Source organism: Ranitomeya variabilis, chromosome 2, assembly GCF_051348905.1.
Source record: "Ranitomeya variabilis isolate aRanVar5 chromosome 2, aRanVar5.hap1, whole genome shotgun sequence".
Lineage (NCBI taxonomy): Eukaryota > Metazoa > Chordata > Amphibia > Anura > Dendrobatidae > Ranitomeya > Ranitomeya variabilis.
Genome location: NC_135233.1, coordinates 972,360,986 through 972,380,588, shown reverse-complemented (window position 1 = coordinate 972,380,588; position 19,603 = coordinate 972,360,986). Strand labels below are relative to the sequence as shown.

General features: G+C 46.7%; 1 protein-coding gene and 1 long non-coding RNA gene across 2 annotated transcripts in view; one reads left to right on the top strand and one right to left on the bottom strand.

Moving 5' to 3' along the window:
• The first annotated feature begins 3,956 nt into the window (after nucleotides 1-3,956).
• Nucleotides 3,957-18,743, top strand: COMMD2 (COMM domain containing 2). The gene is made up of 5 exons (XM_077290846.1): nucleotides 3,957-4,252; nucleotides 8,739-8,816; nucleotides 10,748-10,830; nucleotides 10,908-11,081; nucleotides 18,282-18,743. The coding sequence occupies exons 1-5, from the start codon at nucleotides 4,186-4,188 to the stop codon at nucleotides 18,477-18,479; spliced, it is 600 nt and encodes a 199-aa protein (XP_077146961.1). The 5' UTR covers nucleotides 3,957-4,185; the 3' UTR covers nucleotides 18,480-18,743.
• Nucleotides 10,972-19,603, bottom strand: part of LOC143808323 (uncharacterized) — a 72,539-nt gene continuing 63,907 nt past the window's right edge. The window contains exons 3-4 of the long non-coding RNA XR_013221921.1: nucleotides 11,200-11,579; nucleotides 10,972-11,106 (exon numbers count right to left, since the gene is read on the bottom strand). This is a non-coding gene — a long non-coding RNA (uncharacterized LOC143808323). The remainder of the gene's footprint in view (nucleotides 11,107-11,199; nucleotides 11,580-19,603) is intronic.

The window sequence follows — 19,603 nt, the reverse complement described above, 5'->3', positions numbered from 1 at the left end:
TGAAAATTTTAAAGGGTATGAATACTTTCTGTACCCACTGTATGTTTCTACATCCAGTTGCCGCCTCCCCAAGCTGATTACTAAATGCCCCTAAAATTCAATTTATTAGGTTACAGCGACACTGCGGTAAAATAATTGATTACAAAACGCAGTCTGAGTTACTGGCTACTAAGTTTGTAAACGGATACAACAGAGAGATTGAGATACAAAAGAAAATTATGGAAATGCCAAGGGAAAAATTGAGAGAGAATTGTTGACACAAAATGATCAGAAAAAATGAACACACTCCTACATATTCCAATCATCACCCAATATAATGAAAATACTGGAATACTAAGAAATGTAATCTATATATATAATTGTCTAAGGGTTTTTCCGTCTGTCTGTCTGTCTGTCTGTCTGTCTGTCTGTCTGTCTTTCTGTCTGTCTGTCCTGGAAATCCCGCGTCTCTGATTGGTCGAGGCCGCCAGGCCTTGACCAATCAGCGACGGGCACAGTACCGACGTAGATGTCATAATGGTTGCCATGGCGACGATGATGTCATAAAGGTTGCCTCGACCAATCAGCGACGGGCACAGTCTGCCGCGAATTCTGGAATCATCATTGTCCATATACTACGGGGACATGCATATTCTAGAATACCCGATGCGTTAGAATCGGGCCACAGTCTAGTAAAAAATAAATATAAACATTGGCTTATGTTACATAAGGATAAAATAATTGGAATCCTCCTACCACAAAAACCATCATTTATTTACAGGAAAGCAAATAATATAGGGAATTTGGAATTCTCTAACGACACAAAATAATAACTGTAAGGGTTGTGAAAACAACCATATTATTGGTCCGACAAAACATCGGATAGCATTCGGAACAATATTATTCTAAGGGCCCTTGCACATGTCAGATTTTTTTCTTTGGATGGAACTGGTCCAAGGAAAAAATCACTGCATGGCCAAGTTTGATCTGTTATTCGGATCGCACTCGGCCATGCAAATCAATGAGGGCGTGGAAACCATCTAACTGAACTCAGATGGCATCTGGGTGCAGTCTATTTCCACAGACTGACAGAATGCAGAAGATCTAGACATTTTTTTCTCCATCTTCTCCTCATCTGGGAGAATTGGATCACAGTATGATCCCACTCTGATCAGAGTCTGATTAGCATAATCGGCCTGATTCTCTCAGATGAAAGAATATACGGTAGTTTGCACCTGCCCTCACAGAAATGCACTGTAATTCTCTAACCTGACTACATTTTTTCCATGCAAAAAATGCAGAATGTCGCATACTGAAAACTATAGGAACTATACAAGAACTCAGCAACAATGAAGGGATTTTAAATTTCAATATTAAAGGGGTTTTCCCATGACCAAAAGTTCATTTTAATCAATAGATCTTGGAATAATAATAATTTCCACAATTGGATGTGTTTAAAATGAAATGTTCCTGTGCTGAGATAATCTTATAAATGTGCCCCTGCTGTGTACTGTGTAATGGCTGTGTCTGACCGTGCAGGGACATGGTCTGATCATACCACAGCTCCTGGGCGGGGGTGGTAGAGTGTACAGATAGGACAGCATGGGATCACAGCCGATTCTTTCTGTGAGGTAAAACATTTCCCTGCCTGATTTTAACCAATATGTAAACAAACTGCCAGTATCATGAGGATTCTTTTCGGCTCTTTTTAAACAATAATTTAAACTTAATATTTTAAACTTACAGAAAGAATCGGCTGTAGTCTTATGCTGTAATATCTATATACTCTCTTTTGCTTCCTCCCCTGCCCAGGAGATGTGGTATGATCAGTCCATGTCCCTGTACGATCAGACACAGCCATTACACAGTACACAGTAGGGGCACATTTATAAGATTATCTCGACACAGGAACATTTTATTTAAACACATCCAATTGTGGAAATTATTATTATTCCAAGATCTATTGATTAAAATTAACTTTTTTTAACTTTTTTTCGTTGCACAACCCCTTTAAAGGGAATCTGTCACCCCAAAATTCAAGAATGAGCTGCAGCTACCAGCATCAGGGGCTTATCTATATCATTCTGTAATACTATAGTAGTAGTGTAGCTACCGGGGGGGGGGGCAGAACGGGCCCCCTCGGAGCTACGATAGCTACCTTCTGAGGCAGAGCAGGCAGAATCAGATACCTATGGGGTGCTGCCTTATACTACAGTATTTGCCTATGGGGTGCTGCCTTATACTACAGGGTCTGCCTATGGGGTGCTGTCTAATACTACAGGGCCTACCTATGGGGTGCTGTCTTGTGCTATAGAGTAGGCCTAAGGGAAGTGCATTATACTATATGGAGTCCTATGGGGAGTGCATTATACTATATGGAGGCTTATGGGAAGTGCATTATACTATATGGAGTCCTATGGGGAGTGAATTATACTATATGGAGGCTTATGGAGAGTGCATTATACTATATTTAGGATGATCTGGTACATTATACTATATTGAGGACTATCTGGTGCATTATACTATATGGAGGCTATCTAGAGGGGCATCATACAGTGTGGGGATTACATGCATAGGCAGCATCAATAGTAAAAAGTTGGTCCGGGATGGGGCGACACACTGGCGCAGACTGGAGGGGAGTAGGGAGGGGGCACTGACTGGAGGAGAGTAGGGAGGGGCCAATTCGCGGCCAGACTAAGCCTGTCGCTGATTGGTCGTGGCCTGCATGCCGCAACCAATCAGCGATGCGGGATTTCTGTTACAGACAGACAAACAGACGGAAGTGCCCCTTAGACGATTATATAGATAATCTTTAGTAACGGTCATCTGCTGAGGTTCTCCTCCACTATTAGGGTGCGTCACCGAATTGTAATGAAGCTTACCTGATTAGGGGCCCACTCAGAAGCTTCACCCCCCTGAACCAAAACCCTAGCTATGCCTCAGTGCTGTAGATAAGCCCCCCGATGTAACCTGAAAGATAAGAAAAACAGGTTAGATTATACTCACCTAGGGGCGGTCCTGGTGCGGTCCGGTCCGATGGGCGTCGTGGTCCGGGGCCTCCTATCTTCATAGGATGACATCCTCTTCTTGTCTTCCTGCTGCGGCTCCGGCGTACTTTGTCTGCCCTGTTGAGGGCAGAGCAAAGAACTGCAGTGGGCAGGCGCCGGGAAAGGTCAGAGAGACCCGGCACCTGCACACTGCAGTACTTTGCTCTGCCCTCAACAGGGCAGACAAAATGCGCCGGAGCCGCAGCATGAAGACAAAAAGAGGAAGTCATCCTGTGAAGATGGGAGGCCCCGGAACAGACCAGACCGCGAAACCCATCGGACCGGACCGCCCCTGGGTGAGTATAATATAACCTGTTTTTCTTATCTTTCAGGTTATATTGGGGGCTTATCTACAGCATTACAGAATGCATTACAGAATGCTGTAGATAAGCCCCTGATGCTGGTGGCCGCAGCTCATACTCGAATTTTGGGGGTGACAGGTTCCCTTTAAGGAATATATAACATGCGGTACTACAGGTGTTATATACTGAATGTCCATGTGAAAAGAAACAAGTGGGAAGAGACAAACGCCCAATGTGTGAGAATAAACCAACATGTGAATAATGGAACAAAACCAATATAAAGGACGTATATTATCAGAACATTGCACTACTAGCCATGGAGGGGTCTACACACAGTAAGCTCCGCCAGAGCGGAGGGGAGAATTTTGCACAAATGTTGTGCGGTCATCGTTGGAGACATTGTAGGACCTCAATATCGAACATGATTTGCCTTTCAATAAAGAAACATAATAAGTCTAGAAATAGGATGATGTTTCCATAACCAGCGCCCGTATATAAGAGTGCAACCTCAGCTCCATCGCAATCCCTGGCCAATAAAAATGTTTTTCTGAAAGCATTCTTACTGCGCATGTGCGTCCCTGAGCTTCCGCACAGCTCTGTAACTAGCAGCTTTAGGGAATGCTACACAACAGAAGACTCGGGGAAAGAAACGGCTTCCTACTGCGCCTCAGCAGTAGGACACACTTCTGTGCATTCTAACAAATGACCACTAGATGGCGACAATACGAAGTGTGAGCAGAACAAATACTGAGTGCGCTGTTTCCAGCCGGAGGGTTTGGTTGGGTGCACACTCTGGAGCTGTCATGTGATGAGGGGCTGGTTGCGGAGAGCTCGCACACTGAGGCTCCCTGGACATCATGTTGCTGGTGCTGAGTGATGAGCACCGCGCACATCTGCAGATCCTCACCCAGGTGGAGAGCGCCGGTGAGTCACGTGTCTGGGAGAGTCTACTAATGCATGAAGGACGGGGGTGCTGTAATGCCCTATCTGCACCCCTGCTGTCATCTCACAGATGGTGACTTCCTCTGTCTGTGTCAGAATTTTGTCATTAGTTTTCATGAATGTTCCAGGGCAGTTGCATGAAGGACAATTCCGTAAGTGATTGGTTATTTGCGGTGGAGGCACAGCAGAGACCTGCAATCAGCTGCTCCCACCTCTGCGGCCTGCCCCTCACCGCCATGCATTCCTATGGGGGTGACAGCTGGACACTATATTTTAATTCTGCATTGACCATGTGGAATAAATGACACCCTGGGCCAGATGAATCAGTGCTGTGATCCTGTGCGGACCACCCATCTCGTACTGCCCCCTGTATCACACAACTCGTGCCATGTGTATCAGTGCTGTGATCCTGTGCGGACCACCCGGCTTATACTGCCCCCTGTATCACACGACTCGTGCCATGTGTATCAGTGCTGTGATCCTGTGCGGACCACCCGGCTTATACTGCCCCCTGTATCACACAACTCGTGCCAGATGTATCACTGCTGTGATCCTGTGCGGACCACCCCCTCCTACTGCCCCCTGCATCACTGCTTGTGCCAGATGAATCAGTGCTGTGATCCTGTGGGGACCACCCACCCCATACTGCCCCCTGTATCACACAACTCGTGCCAGATGTATCAGTGCTGTGATCCTGTGCGGACCACCCGCCCCATACTGCCCCCTGTATTACAGGTCTCGTGCCATGTGTATCAGTGCTGTGATCCTGTGCGGACCACCCGCCTCACACTGCCCCATGGTATCACACTGCTCGGGCCAGATGTATCAGTGCTGTGATCCTGTGCGGACCACCCGCCCCATACTGCCCCCTGTATCACACAACTCGTGCCAGATGTATCAGTGCTGTGATCCTGTGCGGAACACCCACCTCGTACTGCCCCCTGTATCACACAACTCGTGCCATGTGTATCAGTGCTGTGATCCTGTGGGGACCACCCGGCTCATACTGCCCTATGGTATCACACTGCTCGGGCCAGATGTATCAGTGCTGTGATCCTGTGCGGACCACCCCCTCCTACTGCCCCCTGTATCACACGGCTCGTACCAGATGTATCAATGCTGTGATCCTGTACGGACCACCCCCTCCTACTGCCCCCTGTATCACACGGCTCATGCCAGATGTATCAATGCTGTGATCCTGTACGGACCACCCGCCCCATACTGCCCCCTGTATTACAGGTCTCGTGCCATGTGTATCAGTGCTGTGATCCTGTGCGGACCACCCGCCTCATACTGCCCCATGGTATCACACTGCTCGGGCCAGATGTATCAGTGCTGTGATCCTGTGCGGACCACCCGCCTCATACTGCCCCCTCTGTATCACATGGCTCGTTCTGACAAATCCAACCTATTCTCACACTGCAGTTTGCAGCACACATTTCATATTGTACTTTGTCAGAAATGTACCATATTTTGGGGCACGGTGTCGCACATTCGGCCTCGCCCCTTTTCCAGTAAACACAAATATTGGTGCAAGTCACAAAAGGCCATTTTTTTGTCAAATTCTGGCACTTGCCCAAATTTTTTAAAAGTTTGGACTTGTGCTAATGAGTTCCTACCAAATGTTTTTTTTGGTTTTTTTTTAATGATGTTAAAGGGAACCGGTCACATACCAAAACGCTATTGACCTGCAGATATAGGGTTAATGTGTAGGTTAACCGCTTTCTGATCCTGCCCTGTACAGACACTGAAAGCGCAGCATCTGGGAGAAAATGAAATGTATTCCTCCCAGCAGCCTCTGGCTTTCAGTCACCGCTTAGTGCACAGTGAGTGGCAGCTGTAACCACGGCCCGCATGGCGGTGTATCAATAAAGAGGCGGCTGTCATTCAGGGCCAGAGGGAGGAAAATGAAAGTGCACACATCTCCCTAAAAGAAGTGAATAGGAGACTACACCGGCAGCATGGTTTGCTTCAATTAGTATGTAACCCGATCAGGCCAAGATTTGTCAGTCACATTATGAAATATGGGATACCTGAGGTAGGATCTATAGCAAGGTGTCAGCCTGAGTTAAAGGGTTAATACTTTTTGTTAAATTGGTATAGACAGGTAGAAGGTGTTAAAATAAGCAAGTTTGTCATTTACGAACATTTCCTGTCATCTACAGTCAAATCAAAAGTTTTGAGACAGACACAAATTTTAGTTTTCACAAAGTTTGCTGTTTTCAGTTTTTTTTTCTAGTAGGCGCCACAACAGGGTGTGTGACACTGGGGAGGCGCCATGACCGGGTGTGACACTGGGGAGGCGCCACAACAGGGTGTGTGACACTGGGGAGGCGCCACAACAGGGTGTGTGACACTGGGGAGGCGCCATGACTGAGTGTGTGACACTGGGGAGGTGCCACAACCAGGTGTGTGACACTGGGGAGGAGCCAATGTCGGGTGTGTGACACTGGGGAGGCGCCACGACCAGGTGTGTGACACTGGGGAGGCGCCACGACCGGGTGTGTGACACTGGGGAGGCGCCACGACCGGGTGTGTGACACTGGGGAGGCGCCACGACCGGGTGTGTGACACTGGGGAGGCACCAATGTCGGGTGTGTGACACTGGGGAGGCACCAATGTCGGGTGTGTGACACTGGGGAGGTGCCACAACCAGGTGTATGACACTGGGGAGGAGCCAATGTCGGGTGTGTGACGCTGGGAAGGTTCCATGATCAGGTGTGTAATACTGGGGAGGAGCCATGACCAGATGTGTAATACTGGGGAGGAGCCACGACCAGATGTGTGTCACTGGGGAGGCGCCACGACCGGGTGTGTGACACTGGGGAGGCGCCACGGCCGGGTGTGTGACACTGGGGAGGCGCCACGACCGGGTGTGTGACACTGGGGAGGCGCCACGACCGGGTGTGTGACACTGGGGAGGCGCCACGACCGGGTGTGTGACACTGGGGAGGCGCCACGACCGGGTGTGTGACACTGGGGAGGCGCCACGACTGGGTGTGTGACACTGGGAAGGCGCCACGACCGGGTGTGTGACATCGGGGAGGCGCCACGACCTAACTATCCCTGTTTTTCCATATAAAATTTCTTCAAAACCAGGACCCTCGTATCATCTGTTTTCACACGCTTTATGTGTCTGTATTTTTACACATACTGATTCGTAACCGGTTTATGCAGTTCATGAACACCTGATTCCTTACACTATGGCTGGTCCAAACAACGAAAGCAATTGTTACCATTCGCCTTTCATGTCTCCCCTTTTCCTCTTAGTTTGTAAGTTTGTGAGCAGGGCCCTCATTCCTATTGGTAGCTGTTGTTTCTGTGATTCTTGTTATGCTGTAATGTCTATTGTCTGTACAAGTCCCCTGTATAATGTAGAGTGCTGCGGAATATGTTGGCGCTATAGAAATAAACTGATTATAATAAACGACGCTGGCATCGGAGGGTAGTTTAGGTGATATTTTGCTGGGGTCAAACATGGGGATTCAGGAGGGATTCTCCCGAGTAGTGAATCTCCCCTTTAGGCCACGTTCACACGTTGCGGCTTGCTCTGCGGGTTAATCCCGCAGCGGAATTGATAAATCTGCAGGGCAAAACCGCTGCGGTTATCCCTGCAGATTTATCGCGGTTTGTTCCGCGGTTTCCGCTGCGGGATTACTCCTGTACTATTGATGCTGCATATGCAGCAATATGCAGCATCAATAGTAATGTAAAAAATAATAAAAATTGGCTATACTCACCCTCTGACGTCGCGATCTCCCCGGCGCTGCACGCGGCTGTGCTGACAAGGACCTTCGTGACGTCACGGTCATGTGACCGCGGCGTCATCACGGTCATGTGACCGCGACGTCACCACAGGTCCTGCAAGCACAGCAACTGAGACCGGACGCCGCGGGCAGCGCTGAGAGGTGAGTATAGCATCATTTTTTATTTTAATTCTTTTTTTTACACCAAAATATGGTTCCCAGGGCCTGGAGGAGAGTCTCCTCTCCTCCACCCCGGGTACCATCTGCACATTATCCGCTTAACTTCCCGCAACGTGGGCACAGCCCCATGCGGGAAGTGAGCGGATCAATGCATTTCTATGGGTGCAGAACCGCTGCGATTCTGCACCAAGAAATGACATGCTCCTTCTTTTTTTCCGCAGAAAAGCCGCACGGCTTTTCCCACGGACATCCGCAGCGTGGGCACAGCGGGTTTTGTTTTCCATAGGGTAACATTGTACTGTACCCTGCATGGAAAACTGCTGCGGATCCGCAGTGTCAAATCCGCTGCGGATCCGCGGCAAAACCCGCAAAGTGTGAACATAGCCTGACTATAATCCAGTGATGTTAGAGAGATGCTTCTGCAGTGTAAGTGATTTTTCTACCCTGACCATTGTTTTCTCTTGTTTTCAGCGCTGATCTGATGATTTCACCCCTTACCCCACAGAGAGAGGTAACTTTTGTTCTCTGTTTCTTCTTTATAGTCGTTGGAGAGTTTGGTCGGATTGCAGTAGAATTTCTGCGAAAAGGTTCAAATCCAAAAGTTTATGAAGGAGCAGCACGTAAGTGATGGACATGCACGTGTATATGTCTCGGAGGATGACGTGATAACTTTGTTTTGCAGTGGAGCCATAAGTCTCTGGCCCGGTGTATTATACTGGACATGCATCAGTATACCGTATATATTCGAGTATAAGCCGAGGCACCTAATATTACCACAAAAAAACTGGGAAAATGTACTGAGTCGAGTATAAGCCGGAGATGCATTGTCCTCATCCCTATCCTGGTGTGCATGGCCTCCTCATCCCTATACTGTGTGCATGGCTCCTCATCCCTATCCTGGTGTGCATGGCTCCTCATCCCTATCCTGGTGTGCATGGCCTCCTCATCCCTATACTGTGTGCATGGCTCCTCATCCCTATCCTGGTGTGCATGGCTCCTCATCCCTATCCTGGTGTGCATGGCCTCCTCATCCCTATCCTGTTGTGCATGGCCCCCTCATCCCTATCCTGGTGTGCATGGCCTCCTCATCCCTATACTGTGTGCATGGCTCCTCATCCCTATCCTGGTGTGCATGGCCTCATCCCTATACTGTGTGCATGGCTCCTTATCCCTATCCAGGTGCGCATGGCCCCCTCATCCCTATCCTGGTGCGCATGGCCCCCTCATCCCTATCCTGGTGTGCATGGCCCCCTCATCCCTATCCTGGTGTGCATGGCCCCCTCATCCCTATCCTGGTGTGCATGGCCCCCTCATCCCTATCCTGGTGTGCATGGCCCCCTCATCCCTATCCTGGTGCGCATGGCCCCCTCATTCCTATCCTGGTGTTCATGGCCCCCTCATTCCTATCCTGGTGTGCATGGCCCCCTCATTCCTATCCTGGTGTGCATGGCCTCCTCATTCCTATCCTGGTGTGCATGGCCCCCTCATTCCTATCCTGGTGTGCATGGCCCCCTCATTCCTATCCTGGTGTGCATGGCCCCCTCATTCCTATCCTGGTGTGCATGGCCTCCTCATTCCTATCCTGGTGTGCATGGCCTCCTCATTCCTATCCTGGTGTGCATGGCCCCCTCATTCCTATCCTGGTGTGCATGGCCTCCTCATTCCTATCCTGGTGTGCATGGCCTCCTCATTCCTATCCTGGTGTGCATGGCCTCCTCATTCCTATCCTGGTGTGCATGGCCCCCTCATTCCTATCCTGGTGTGCATGGCCCCCTCATTCCTATCCTGGTGTGCATGGCCTCCTCATTCCTATCCTGGTGTGCATGGCCTCCTCATTCCTATCCTGGTGTGCATGGCCTCCTCATTCCTATCCTGGTGTGCATGGCCCCCTCATTCCTATCCTGGTGTGCATGGCCTCCTCATTCCTATCCTGGTGTGCATGGCCCCCTCATTCCTATCCTGGTGTGCATGGCCTCCTCATTCCTATCCTGGTGTGCATGGCCTCCTCATTCCTATCCTGGTGTGCATGGCCCCCTCATTCCTATCCTGGTGTGCATGGCCTCCTCATTCCTATCCTGGTGTGCATGGCCTCATCATTCCTATCCTGGTGTGCATGGCCTCCTCATTCCTATCCTGGTGTGCATGGCCCCCTCATTCCTATCCTGGTGTGCATGGCCTCCTCATTCCTATCCTGGTGTGCATGGCCTCCTCATCCCCATCCCGGCTCCTGCCTCCTGTTACCCGCTGCTCCGCCGCTGCCGCTCCCTCTCCATCTACTGGGAACCTCACTCGAGTATAAGCCGACGGGGGCATTTTCAGCACACAGCAATGTGCAAAAAAACTCGAGCTCCGTGCAAGAGCTCCTGTTTTCTTAATAGACAGAGAGGTCAAAGTATTCTGGGAAAGGGCTGGACGCACAGAGGATCAGCAGATATACCCCTGGAAAAACCTGCAGGCAACCACAGCAATAGTTTTTCTATGAAAAGATGTCTGTCATAGTGATCACCAATAATCGGATGCTCTCTGTACCATGACACTTGTCTCTTGACAGGGAAGCTGGAGGTGAGCAGTACGACAGTCCAGCAGGCCGTAGAGGGGCTCACGTATCTGCTCTCAGAGAGCTCCAAACTGCTGGTGAGTGAGCCGGCTTCTGTTTGGTAGTCCTCAGTGCTTGGGTGCTGTGCCGTCATGGAGATATTCTTCTTCCACAGATCTCTGACATTGATTTCCAAGACTCTGTGCTTGTTTTGGGATTTTCTGAAGAACTGAATAAAGTCCTTCTGCAGTTGTATTTGGAGCACAGGAAAGAGATCCGGCGGATTCTCAGTGAGCTTCAGCCAAATCTTCCTCATTACCATAACCTTGAGTGGCGGCTGGATGTCCAGGTACGTGAAATACAATGTAATTTCCCTGCATTTATCATGTAAAATTGCTGCATTAATTCTAATGTTCTCTCCAGAGAAATGTTAGGCGCCTACGACCACTCACTGTACAAGTGCTCACCTCTGGTAGCGTGAGATGTGTCCTCCCTGTTGTCCAGCAGGCATTACAATAGTCACAGTACAACTGCCCCCAGCCTCTTCCACCAGTGACCACAGCAGGACTGTCTCCCCTACCTCAGCCAACAGTCCCAGCATTACTCCCAACAGGCCACCCCCTCACTGTAGCTGCAGTAAGGGCTGTCAGAGGGAGCTCATCAATCTCCACCTGAATCAGAAGGATAAAAATAAAGCAGAGCACACCGAAGGACAATATTAATGTTCAAGATGGCTGATGGGCTGCCTGATGCCGAGGTGCTCACCTGACCCGCTGTACACAGGCACAACACTGTATAGACTCGGGTCCGGCTCCAGGGCTGGGGACTTACTGTGGTTTTCAGCTCACTTGTGTAATTGGCAAGAAAATAATGAAGAATAAAATAATAGTAATATTAGATTGTTCCCTTATATTTTAGACACTTTATATATTTGGTGGCCAGAAAAGCTAAAGTGACAGGAGCAAAAAAATTTTTTACAGTATACACACACACACACACACACACACACACACACACACACACACACACACACACACACACACACACACACACACACACACACACACTACTGTTTTACTGTATATATACACACACTAGATGGTGGGCCAATTCTAACGCATGGGATATTCTAGAATACGTATGTATATAGCAGCCACATAGTATATAGCACAGGCCACGCCGTATATAGCACAGGACACGCCGTATATAGCACAGGCCACGCCGTATATAGCACAGGCCACGCCGTATACAGTACAGACCAAAAGACCAAAAGTTTGGACACACCTTCTCATTTAAAGATTTTTCTGTATTTTCATGACTATGAAAATTGTAAATTCACACTGGAGGCATCAAAACGATTAATTAACACATGTGGAATTATATACATAATTTCAGTTGTTTCACACTTTTTTGTTATGTCTTAAATTCTAGGTTCTTCAAAGTAGCCATCTTTTGCTTTGATGACTGCTTTGCACACTCTTGGCATTCTCTTGATGAGCTTCAAGAGGTAGTCACCGGGAATGGTTTTCACTTCACAGGTGTGCCCTGTCAGGTTTAATAAGTGGGATTTCTTGCCTTATAAATGGGGTTGGGACCATCAGTTGTGTTGTGCAGAAGTCTGGTGGATACACAGCTGATAGTCCTACTGAATAGACTGTTAGCTGCTTTTTTCTTGCTATAATACAAATTCTAAGTTAAAAAAAACGAGTGGCCATCATTACTTTAACAAATGAAGGTCAGTCAGTCCAAAAAATTGGGAAAACTTGGGGACACTTTCAAAGTGCAGTTGCAAAAACCATCAAGCGCTACAAAGAAACTGGCTCACGTGAGGAAAGGAAGACCAAGAGTCACCTCTGCTTCTGAGGATAAGTTTATCCGAGTCACCAGCCTCAGAAATCGCAGGTTAAAAGCAGCTCAGATTAGAGACCAGGTCAATGCCACACAGAGTTCTAGCAGCAAACAGATCTCTACAACAACTGTTAAGAGGAGACTTTGTGCAGCAGGCCTTCATGGTGAAATAGGAAACCACTGCTAAGGACAGGCAACAAGCAGAAGAGACTTGTTTGGGCCAAAGAACACAAGGAATGGACATTATACCAGTGGAAATCTGTGCTTTGGTCTGATGAGTCCAAATTTGAGATCTTTGGTTCCAACCACCGTGTCTTTGTGCGACGCAGAAAAGGTGAACGGATGGACTCTACATGCCTGGTTCCCACCGTGAAGCATGGAGGAGGAGGTGTGATGGTGTGGGGGTGCTTTGCTGGTGACACTGTTGGGGATTTATTCAAAATTGAAGGCATACTGAAGCCGCATGGCTACCACAGCATCTTGCAGCGGCATGCTATTCCATCCGGTTTGCGTTTAGTTGGACCATCATTTATTTTTCAACAGGACAATGACCCCAAACACACCTCCAGGCTGTGTAAGGGCTATTTGACCAAGAAGGAGAGTGATGGGGTGCTACGCCAGATCTGAACCCAATCGAGATGGTTTGGTGTGAGCTGGACCGCAGAGTGAAGGCAAAAGAGCCAACAAGTGCTAAGCATCTCTGGGAACTCCTTCAAGATTGTTGGAAGACCATTCCCGGTGACTACCTCTTGAAGCTCATCAAGAGAATGCCAAGTGTGCAAAGCAGTCATCAAAGCAAAAGGTGGCTACTTTGAAGAACCTAGAATATAATATTTTCAGTTGTTTCACACTTTTTTGTTAAGTATATAATTCCACATGTGTTAATTCATAGTTTTGATGTCTTCAGTGTGAATGTACAATTTTCATAGTCATGAAAATACAGAAAAATCTTTAAATGAGAAGGTGTGTCCAAACTTTTGGTCTGTACTGTATAACACAGCCCACGCAGTATATAACAGCCCACGCAGTATATAACACTGGCCACGTAGTATATAGCAGTGTGGGCACCATATCCCTGTTAAAAAAAAAAATAATTAAAATAAAAAAGTTATATACTCACTTGCCGGCGTCCAGCGAAACTGTCCCGATGCGCGCGCAGCTGCCGCCAGCTTCCGTTCCCAGAGATGCATTGCAAAATTACCCAGATGACTTAGCAGTGTCGCGAGACCGCTAAGTCTTGTGGGTAATTTCGCACTGCATCTCTGGGAACGAAAGCTGGCGGCAGCCGCGTGCGCATCGGCGGACGACGGAAGGTGAGAATAGCAGGTTTTTTATTATTTTTAACATTAAATCTTTTTACTATTGATGCTGCATAGGCAGCATCAATAGTAAAAAGTTGGTCCGGGATGGGGCGACACACTGGCACTGACTGAAGGGGAGTATGGAGGGAGCACTGACTTGAGGAGAGTAGGGAGGGGCCAATTCGGGGCTGGACTAAGCCTGTCGCTGATTGGTCATGGCCGGCCATGACCAATCAGTGACGCAGGATTTCCGGGTATGGAAGTAAGTTACAGACAAACAGACGGAAGTACCGTATATATAGATAGATAGATAGAGATATATACATGCATACATACATACATACATACATACATACATACATACATACATACATACATACATACATACATACATACATACAGTACAGACCAAAAGTTTGGACACACCTTCTCATTTCCAGATTTTTCTGTATTTTCATGACTATGAATATTGTACATTCACACTGAAGGCATCAAAACTATGAATTAACACATGTGGAATTATATACTTAACAAAAAAGTGTGAAACAACTGAAAATATGTCTTATATTCTAGGTTCTTCAAAGTAGCCACCTTTTGCTTTGATGACTGCTTTGCACACTCTTGGCATTCTCTTGATGAGCTTCAAGAGGTAGTCACCGGGAATGGTTTTCACGTCACAGGTGTGCCCTGTCAGGTTTAATAAGTGGGATTTCTTGCCTTATAAATGGGGTTGGGACCATCAGTTGTGTTGTGCAGAAGTCTGGTGGATACACAGCAGATAGTCCTACTGAATAGACTGTTAGAAATTGTAAGAAAAAAGCAGCTAAGTAAAGAAAAACGAGTGGCCATCATTACTTTAAGAAATGAAGGTCAGTCAGTCCGAAAAATTGGGCAAACTTTGAAAGTGTCCCCAAGTGCAGTGGCAAAAACCATCAAGTGCTACAAAGAAACTGGCTCACATGAGGAAAGGAAGACCAAGAGTCACCTCTGCTTCTGAGGATAAGTTTATCCGAGTCACCAGCCTCAGAAATCGCAGGTTAACAGCAGCTCAGATTAGAGACCAGGTCAATGCCACACAGAGTTCTAGCAGCAGACACATCTCTACAACAACTGTTAAGAGGAGACTTTGTGCAGCAGGCCTTCATGGTGAAATAGGAAACCACTGCTAAGGACAGGCAACAAGCAGAAGAGACTTGTTTGGGCTAAAGAACACAAGGAATGGACATTAGACCAGTGGAAATCTGTGCTTTGGTCTGATGAGTCCAAATTTGAGATCTTTGGTTCCAACCACCATGTCTTTGTGCGACGCAGAAAAGGTGAACGGACTCTACATGCCTGGTTCCCACCATGAAGCATGGAGGAGGAGGTGTGATGGTGTGGGGGTGCTTTGCTGGTGACACTATTGGGGATTTATTCAAAATTGAAGGCATACTGAAGCCGCATGGCTACCACAGCATCTTGCAGCAGCATGCTATTCCATCCGGTTTGCGTTTAGTTGGACCATCATTTGTTTAAATGAGAACGTGTGTCCAAACTTTTGGTCTGCACTGTGTATATGTGTGTGTGTGTATATATAATATAGATATATATATATATATATATATATATATATATATATATATATATATATATATATATATATATATATATATATATATATATATATATATATATATATATATATATATATATATATATATACTGTGTGCAGAATTATTAGGCAAGTTGTATTTTAGAGGATTATTTTTATTATTGATCAACAACTATGTTCTCAATCAACCCAAAAGACTCATTAATATCAAAGCCTAATATTTTTGGAAGTTGGAGTGGGGTTTTTTTAGATTTGGCTATCTTAGGAGGATATCTGTTTGTGCAGGTAACTATTGCTGTGCAGAATTATTAGGCAACTTAATAAAAACCAAGTATATTCCCATTTCACTTGTTTATTTTCACCAGGTAAACCAATATAACTGCACAACATTTAGAAATAAAAATTTCCAACATGCAAAAACAAAACAAAAAAAAGAGTGACCAATATAGCCACCTTTCTTTATGAAGACACTCAACAGCCTTCCATCCATAGATTCTGTCAGTTGCTTGATCTGTTTACGATGAACATTGCGTGCAGCAGCCACCACAGCCTCCCAGACACTGTTCCGAGAGGTGGACTGTTTTCCCTCCCTGTAGATCTCACATTTTATGAGGGACCACAGGTTAGCTATGGGGTTCAGATCAGGTGAACAAGGGGGCCATGTCATTATTTTTTCTTCTTTGAGACCTTTACCGGCCAGCCACGCTGTTTAGTAGTTGGAGCCATGTGATGGAGCATTGTCCTGCATGAAAATCATGTTTTTCTTGAACAATACCGACTTCTTCCTGTACCACTGCTTGAAGATGTTGTCTTCCAGAAACTGGCAGTAGGTCTGGGAGTTGAGCTTCACTCCATCCTCAACCCGAAAAGGTCCCACAAGTTCATCTTTGATGATGCCAGCCCATACCAGTACCCCACCTCCACCTTGCTGGCGTCTGTGTCGGAGTAGAGCTCTCTGCCCTTTACTGATCCAGCCTCTGGCCCATCAAGAGTCACTCTCATTTCATCAGTCCATAAAACCTTTGAAAAGTCAGTCTTAAGATATTTCTTGGCCCAGTCTTGATGTTTTATCTTATGTTTCTTGTTCAAAGGTGGTCGTTTTTCAGCCTTCCTTACCTTGGCCATGTCCCTGAGTATCACACACCTTGTGCTTTTTGTTACTCCAGTAACGATGCAGCTCTGAAATATGGCAAAACTGGTGGCAAATGGCATCTTGGCAGCTTCACGCTTGATTTTCCACAATTCATGAGCAGTTATTTTGCACCTTTTTTGCCCAACACACTTCTTGCGACCCTGTTGGCTATTTGCCATGAAAAGCTTGATTGTTCGGTGATCACGCTTCAAGTTTGGCAATTTCAAGACTGCTGCATCCCTCTGCAAGACATCTCGCAATTTTGGACTTTTCGGAGCCCGTCAAATCTCTCTTCTGACCCATTTTGCCAAAGGAAAGGAAGTTGCCTAATAATTAAGCACACCTTATATAGGGTTTTGATGTCATTGGACAACACCCCTCCTCATTACAGAGATGCACATCACCTGATTTACTTAATTGGTAGTTGGCTCTCAAGTCTGAACAGCTTGGAGTAGGACAACATGTATAAAAAGTATCATGTGATCAAAATACAACTTGCCGAATAATTCTGCACACAGTTTGTATATATATATATATATGTGTGTGTGTGTGTGTGTATGTGTGTGTGTGTATATATATATATATATATATATATACATACACCTCGATATCACACGGATGTTTTATGGTCATATTAGTTTGTAAACATTGTCCAATAACTATTAGATCAGTTATATCTAAGGGCAGGGTAATATAATGCAAGGTCACCATAGCTAATATGCCACATGTCACCAAAAAATGGTAGCCGATTGGGAAGAATACAGGGGATTCAGCTCTACCCCAACCTCCTGTATCGCAGTACAGAGGCGGCCCTCAGAAATACAACAGGCCTGTGCAGATGAGTCCTCTGTATTCTCCCCGATATTAGGCCATACAGACCAACAAGACGCGCACTAGCTTTGCTCGCCATCAGCACCTGCAATGAGTGCTCCACCATAGTAGAGGGTCCCCATGTCCGCAGGAAGATGATGTCTCACCACACTGACTATATTTTTCATGGTGTCAGGAAAGTGATTCAGAGCATGGATATAGGGAGTCGCTCGTAGTAAATGTCCTAATATACTGGGGGCATGGTGGCTCAGTGGTTAGCACAGTGGTTTAAAGCTGACCAATATCAACATCTGCATGGAGTTTACACGTTCTCACTGTAGGGGATATTCTGGGTAGTTTCTTCAGACACAAACTAACTGTTGTGGCAACAGACTTCCCTAGAATTGGCCCTGAAAGCCTCATCTATTTTCTTTTTTTTTATTGGGGGGGGGGTAATACATGCACCCCATCTTCTCCCGCCATGGCACAGGTCATTCCTATAGTAATTAAAATGTAGTCACTTCTAAACTTGCTAAAAGCAGCTTTGCACCCAGTAATGCAGCTATTGGGATGTTATAGCGCCCATAGTTTCTATCTGTTTAGGTCATTAATAATGAGCAGAGCTGAATTGTTTCTCTATTCTAGCAGTCCTATGCAAAGCTTCATATAATGTATGGTGAAAATGTGCCCCACTTCACAATTCCTCCTAATGCCACATGTGTACCTGATACTTGCTGATGTCACGTGCAGTACACATAACTGCGGCATCTGGCCACTAGGGGGCAGTATTGTGCTGTTGAATATATGAGAAGCCCCCTGTGTGTGGGTTGAATGAGGCTAACACATGTCATATCCGCTCCCATGTAGCTGGCCAGCCGAAGCCTGAGGCACCAGATAAAGCCCACCGTCACCATGAAGCTGCATCTGGAGGAGAACAGTGGGCTGAAGACCAGCGTATTACAGACAGACCCCGCCACGCTAATCCATATGATCCAGGAGCTGGAGCAAGCGCTCGCCGAAATGAAAACGAACCACTGCCGCCGCATAGTGCGCAATATTAAGTAAATGAGTCCATACCGCTGAATGGGGAACCATGTATACCGCGACAGTGTAGGAATACCCGACCTTTACCGTATAATGTCATGTCTTAGAGCCGAGTGAAGCGGTGCGTAGTTCTCCCCTGAGCCTCTCATCGGACAGATGTTATGCTGGGGGTTGTACTTCCTGCAGGTAAGGAGGGACGTGTTATGGAGTAGTACAGCGGACCTCGCTGCCGCTTGTAAATAATCTTACAGTTTATTAATAAAAGGATATCCTTTATGACTACAACAGGTTTTATTTCTTTATTGTGGCACATATCTTGTCTATCGTAATCTGAAAGAATCTATGGGTGTAAGTCTTTGTGTGGAAGTTTCGCCCCAGCTTCCCACCCAAGGCCTCATGTGCCCGGCCATATAACGGCCTTCATTATGGAGCCACAATAGGGTCTCATTCAGATGTAGTAAGGACTGAAGGCTGCACGTTGTGGAATGACACTGTGCCCAGAGACGTACAGAACCAGGTATTCTCTGCCATGGTTTGTCACTTGTGATAACCAGTTATGCATCCTGCCTCTTCTTCCTCTGGTTCCTCATCTTAATCACTAGTCACAGAACGCACTAGAAATATTTGGCCAGTTTTAGTAATACTGTTTAAGGCCATGTTCACACCTTGCGGTTTTTATTGCGGATCCGCAGCAGTTTTCCATGCGGTGTACAGTTCCATGTAAACCTATGGAAAATAAAAACCAGTGTGCACATGCTGCGGAAAAAAACGCGCGGAAACGCAGTGGTGTTTTTTCCGCAGCATGTCAATTCTTTGTGCGGATTCCGCAGCGGTTTTACACCTGCTCCATAATAGAAAACCGCAGGTGTAAAACCGCAGTAGAATCCACACAAAAACTGCAGTAAATCCACAGTAAATCCTCAATAAATCCGCAGGAAAAACGCAGTGTTTTTGCCCTGCGGATTTATCGAAATCGGTGCAGAAAAATCCGCACACCATTCCGCAGCGTGTGCACATAGCCTTAGGCCCCCTTCTCACATCCTGATATTTCCGGTACTGGAGAAACCAGTAGCAGAGCTATCCGTGTCCATGTGTTACATACGTGTGGCATACGTGTACCTCATCAGTGTGACACGTTCCGTCAC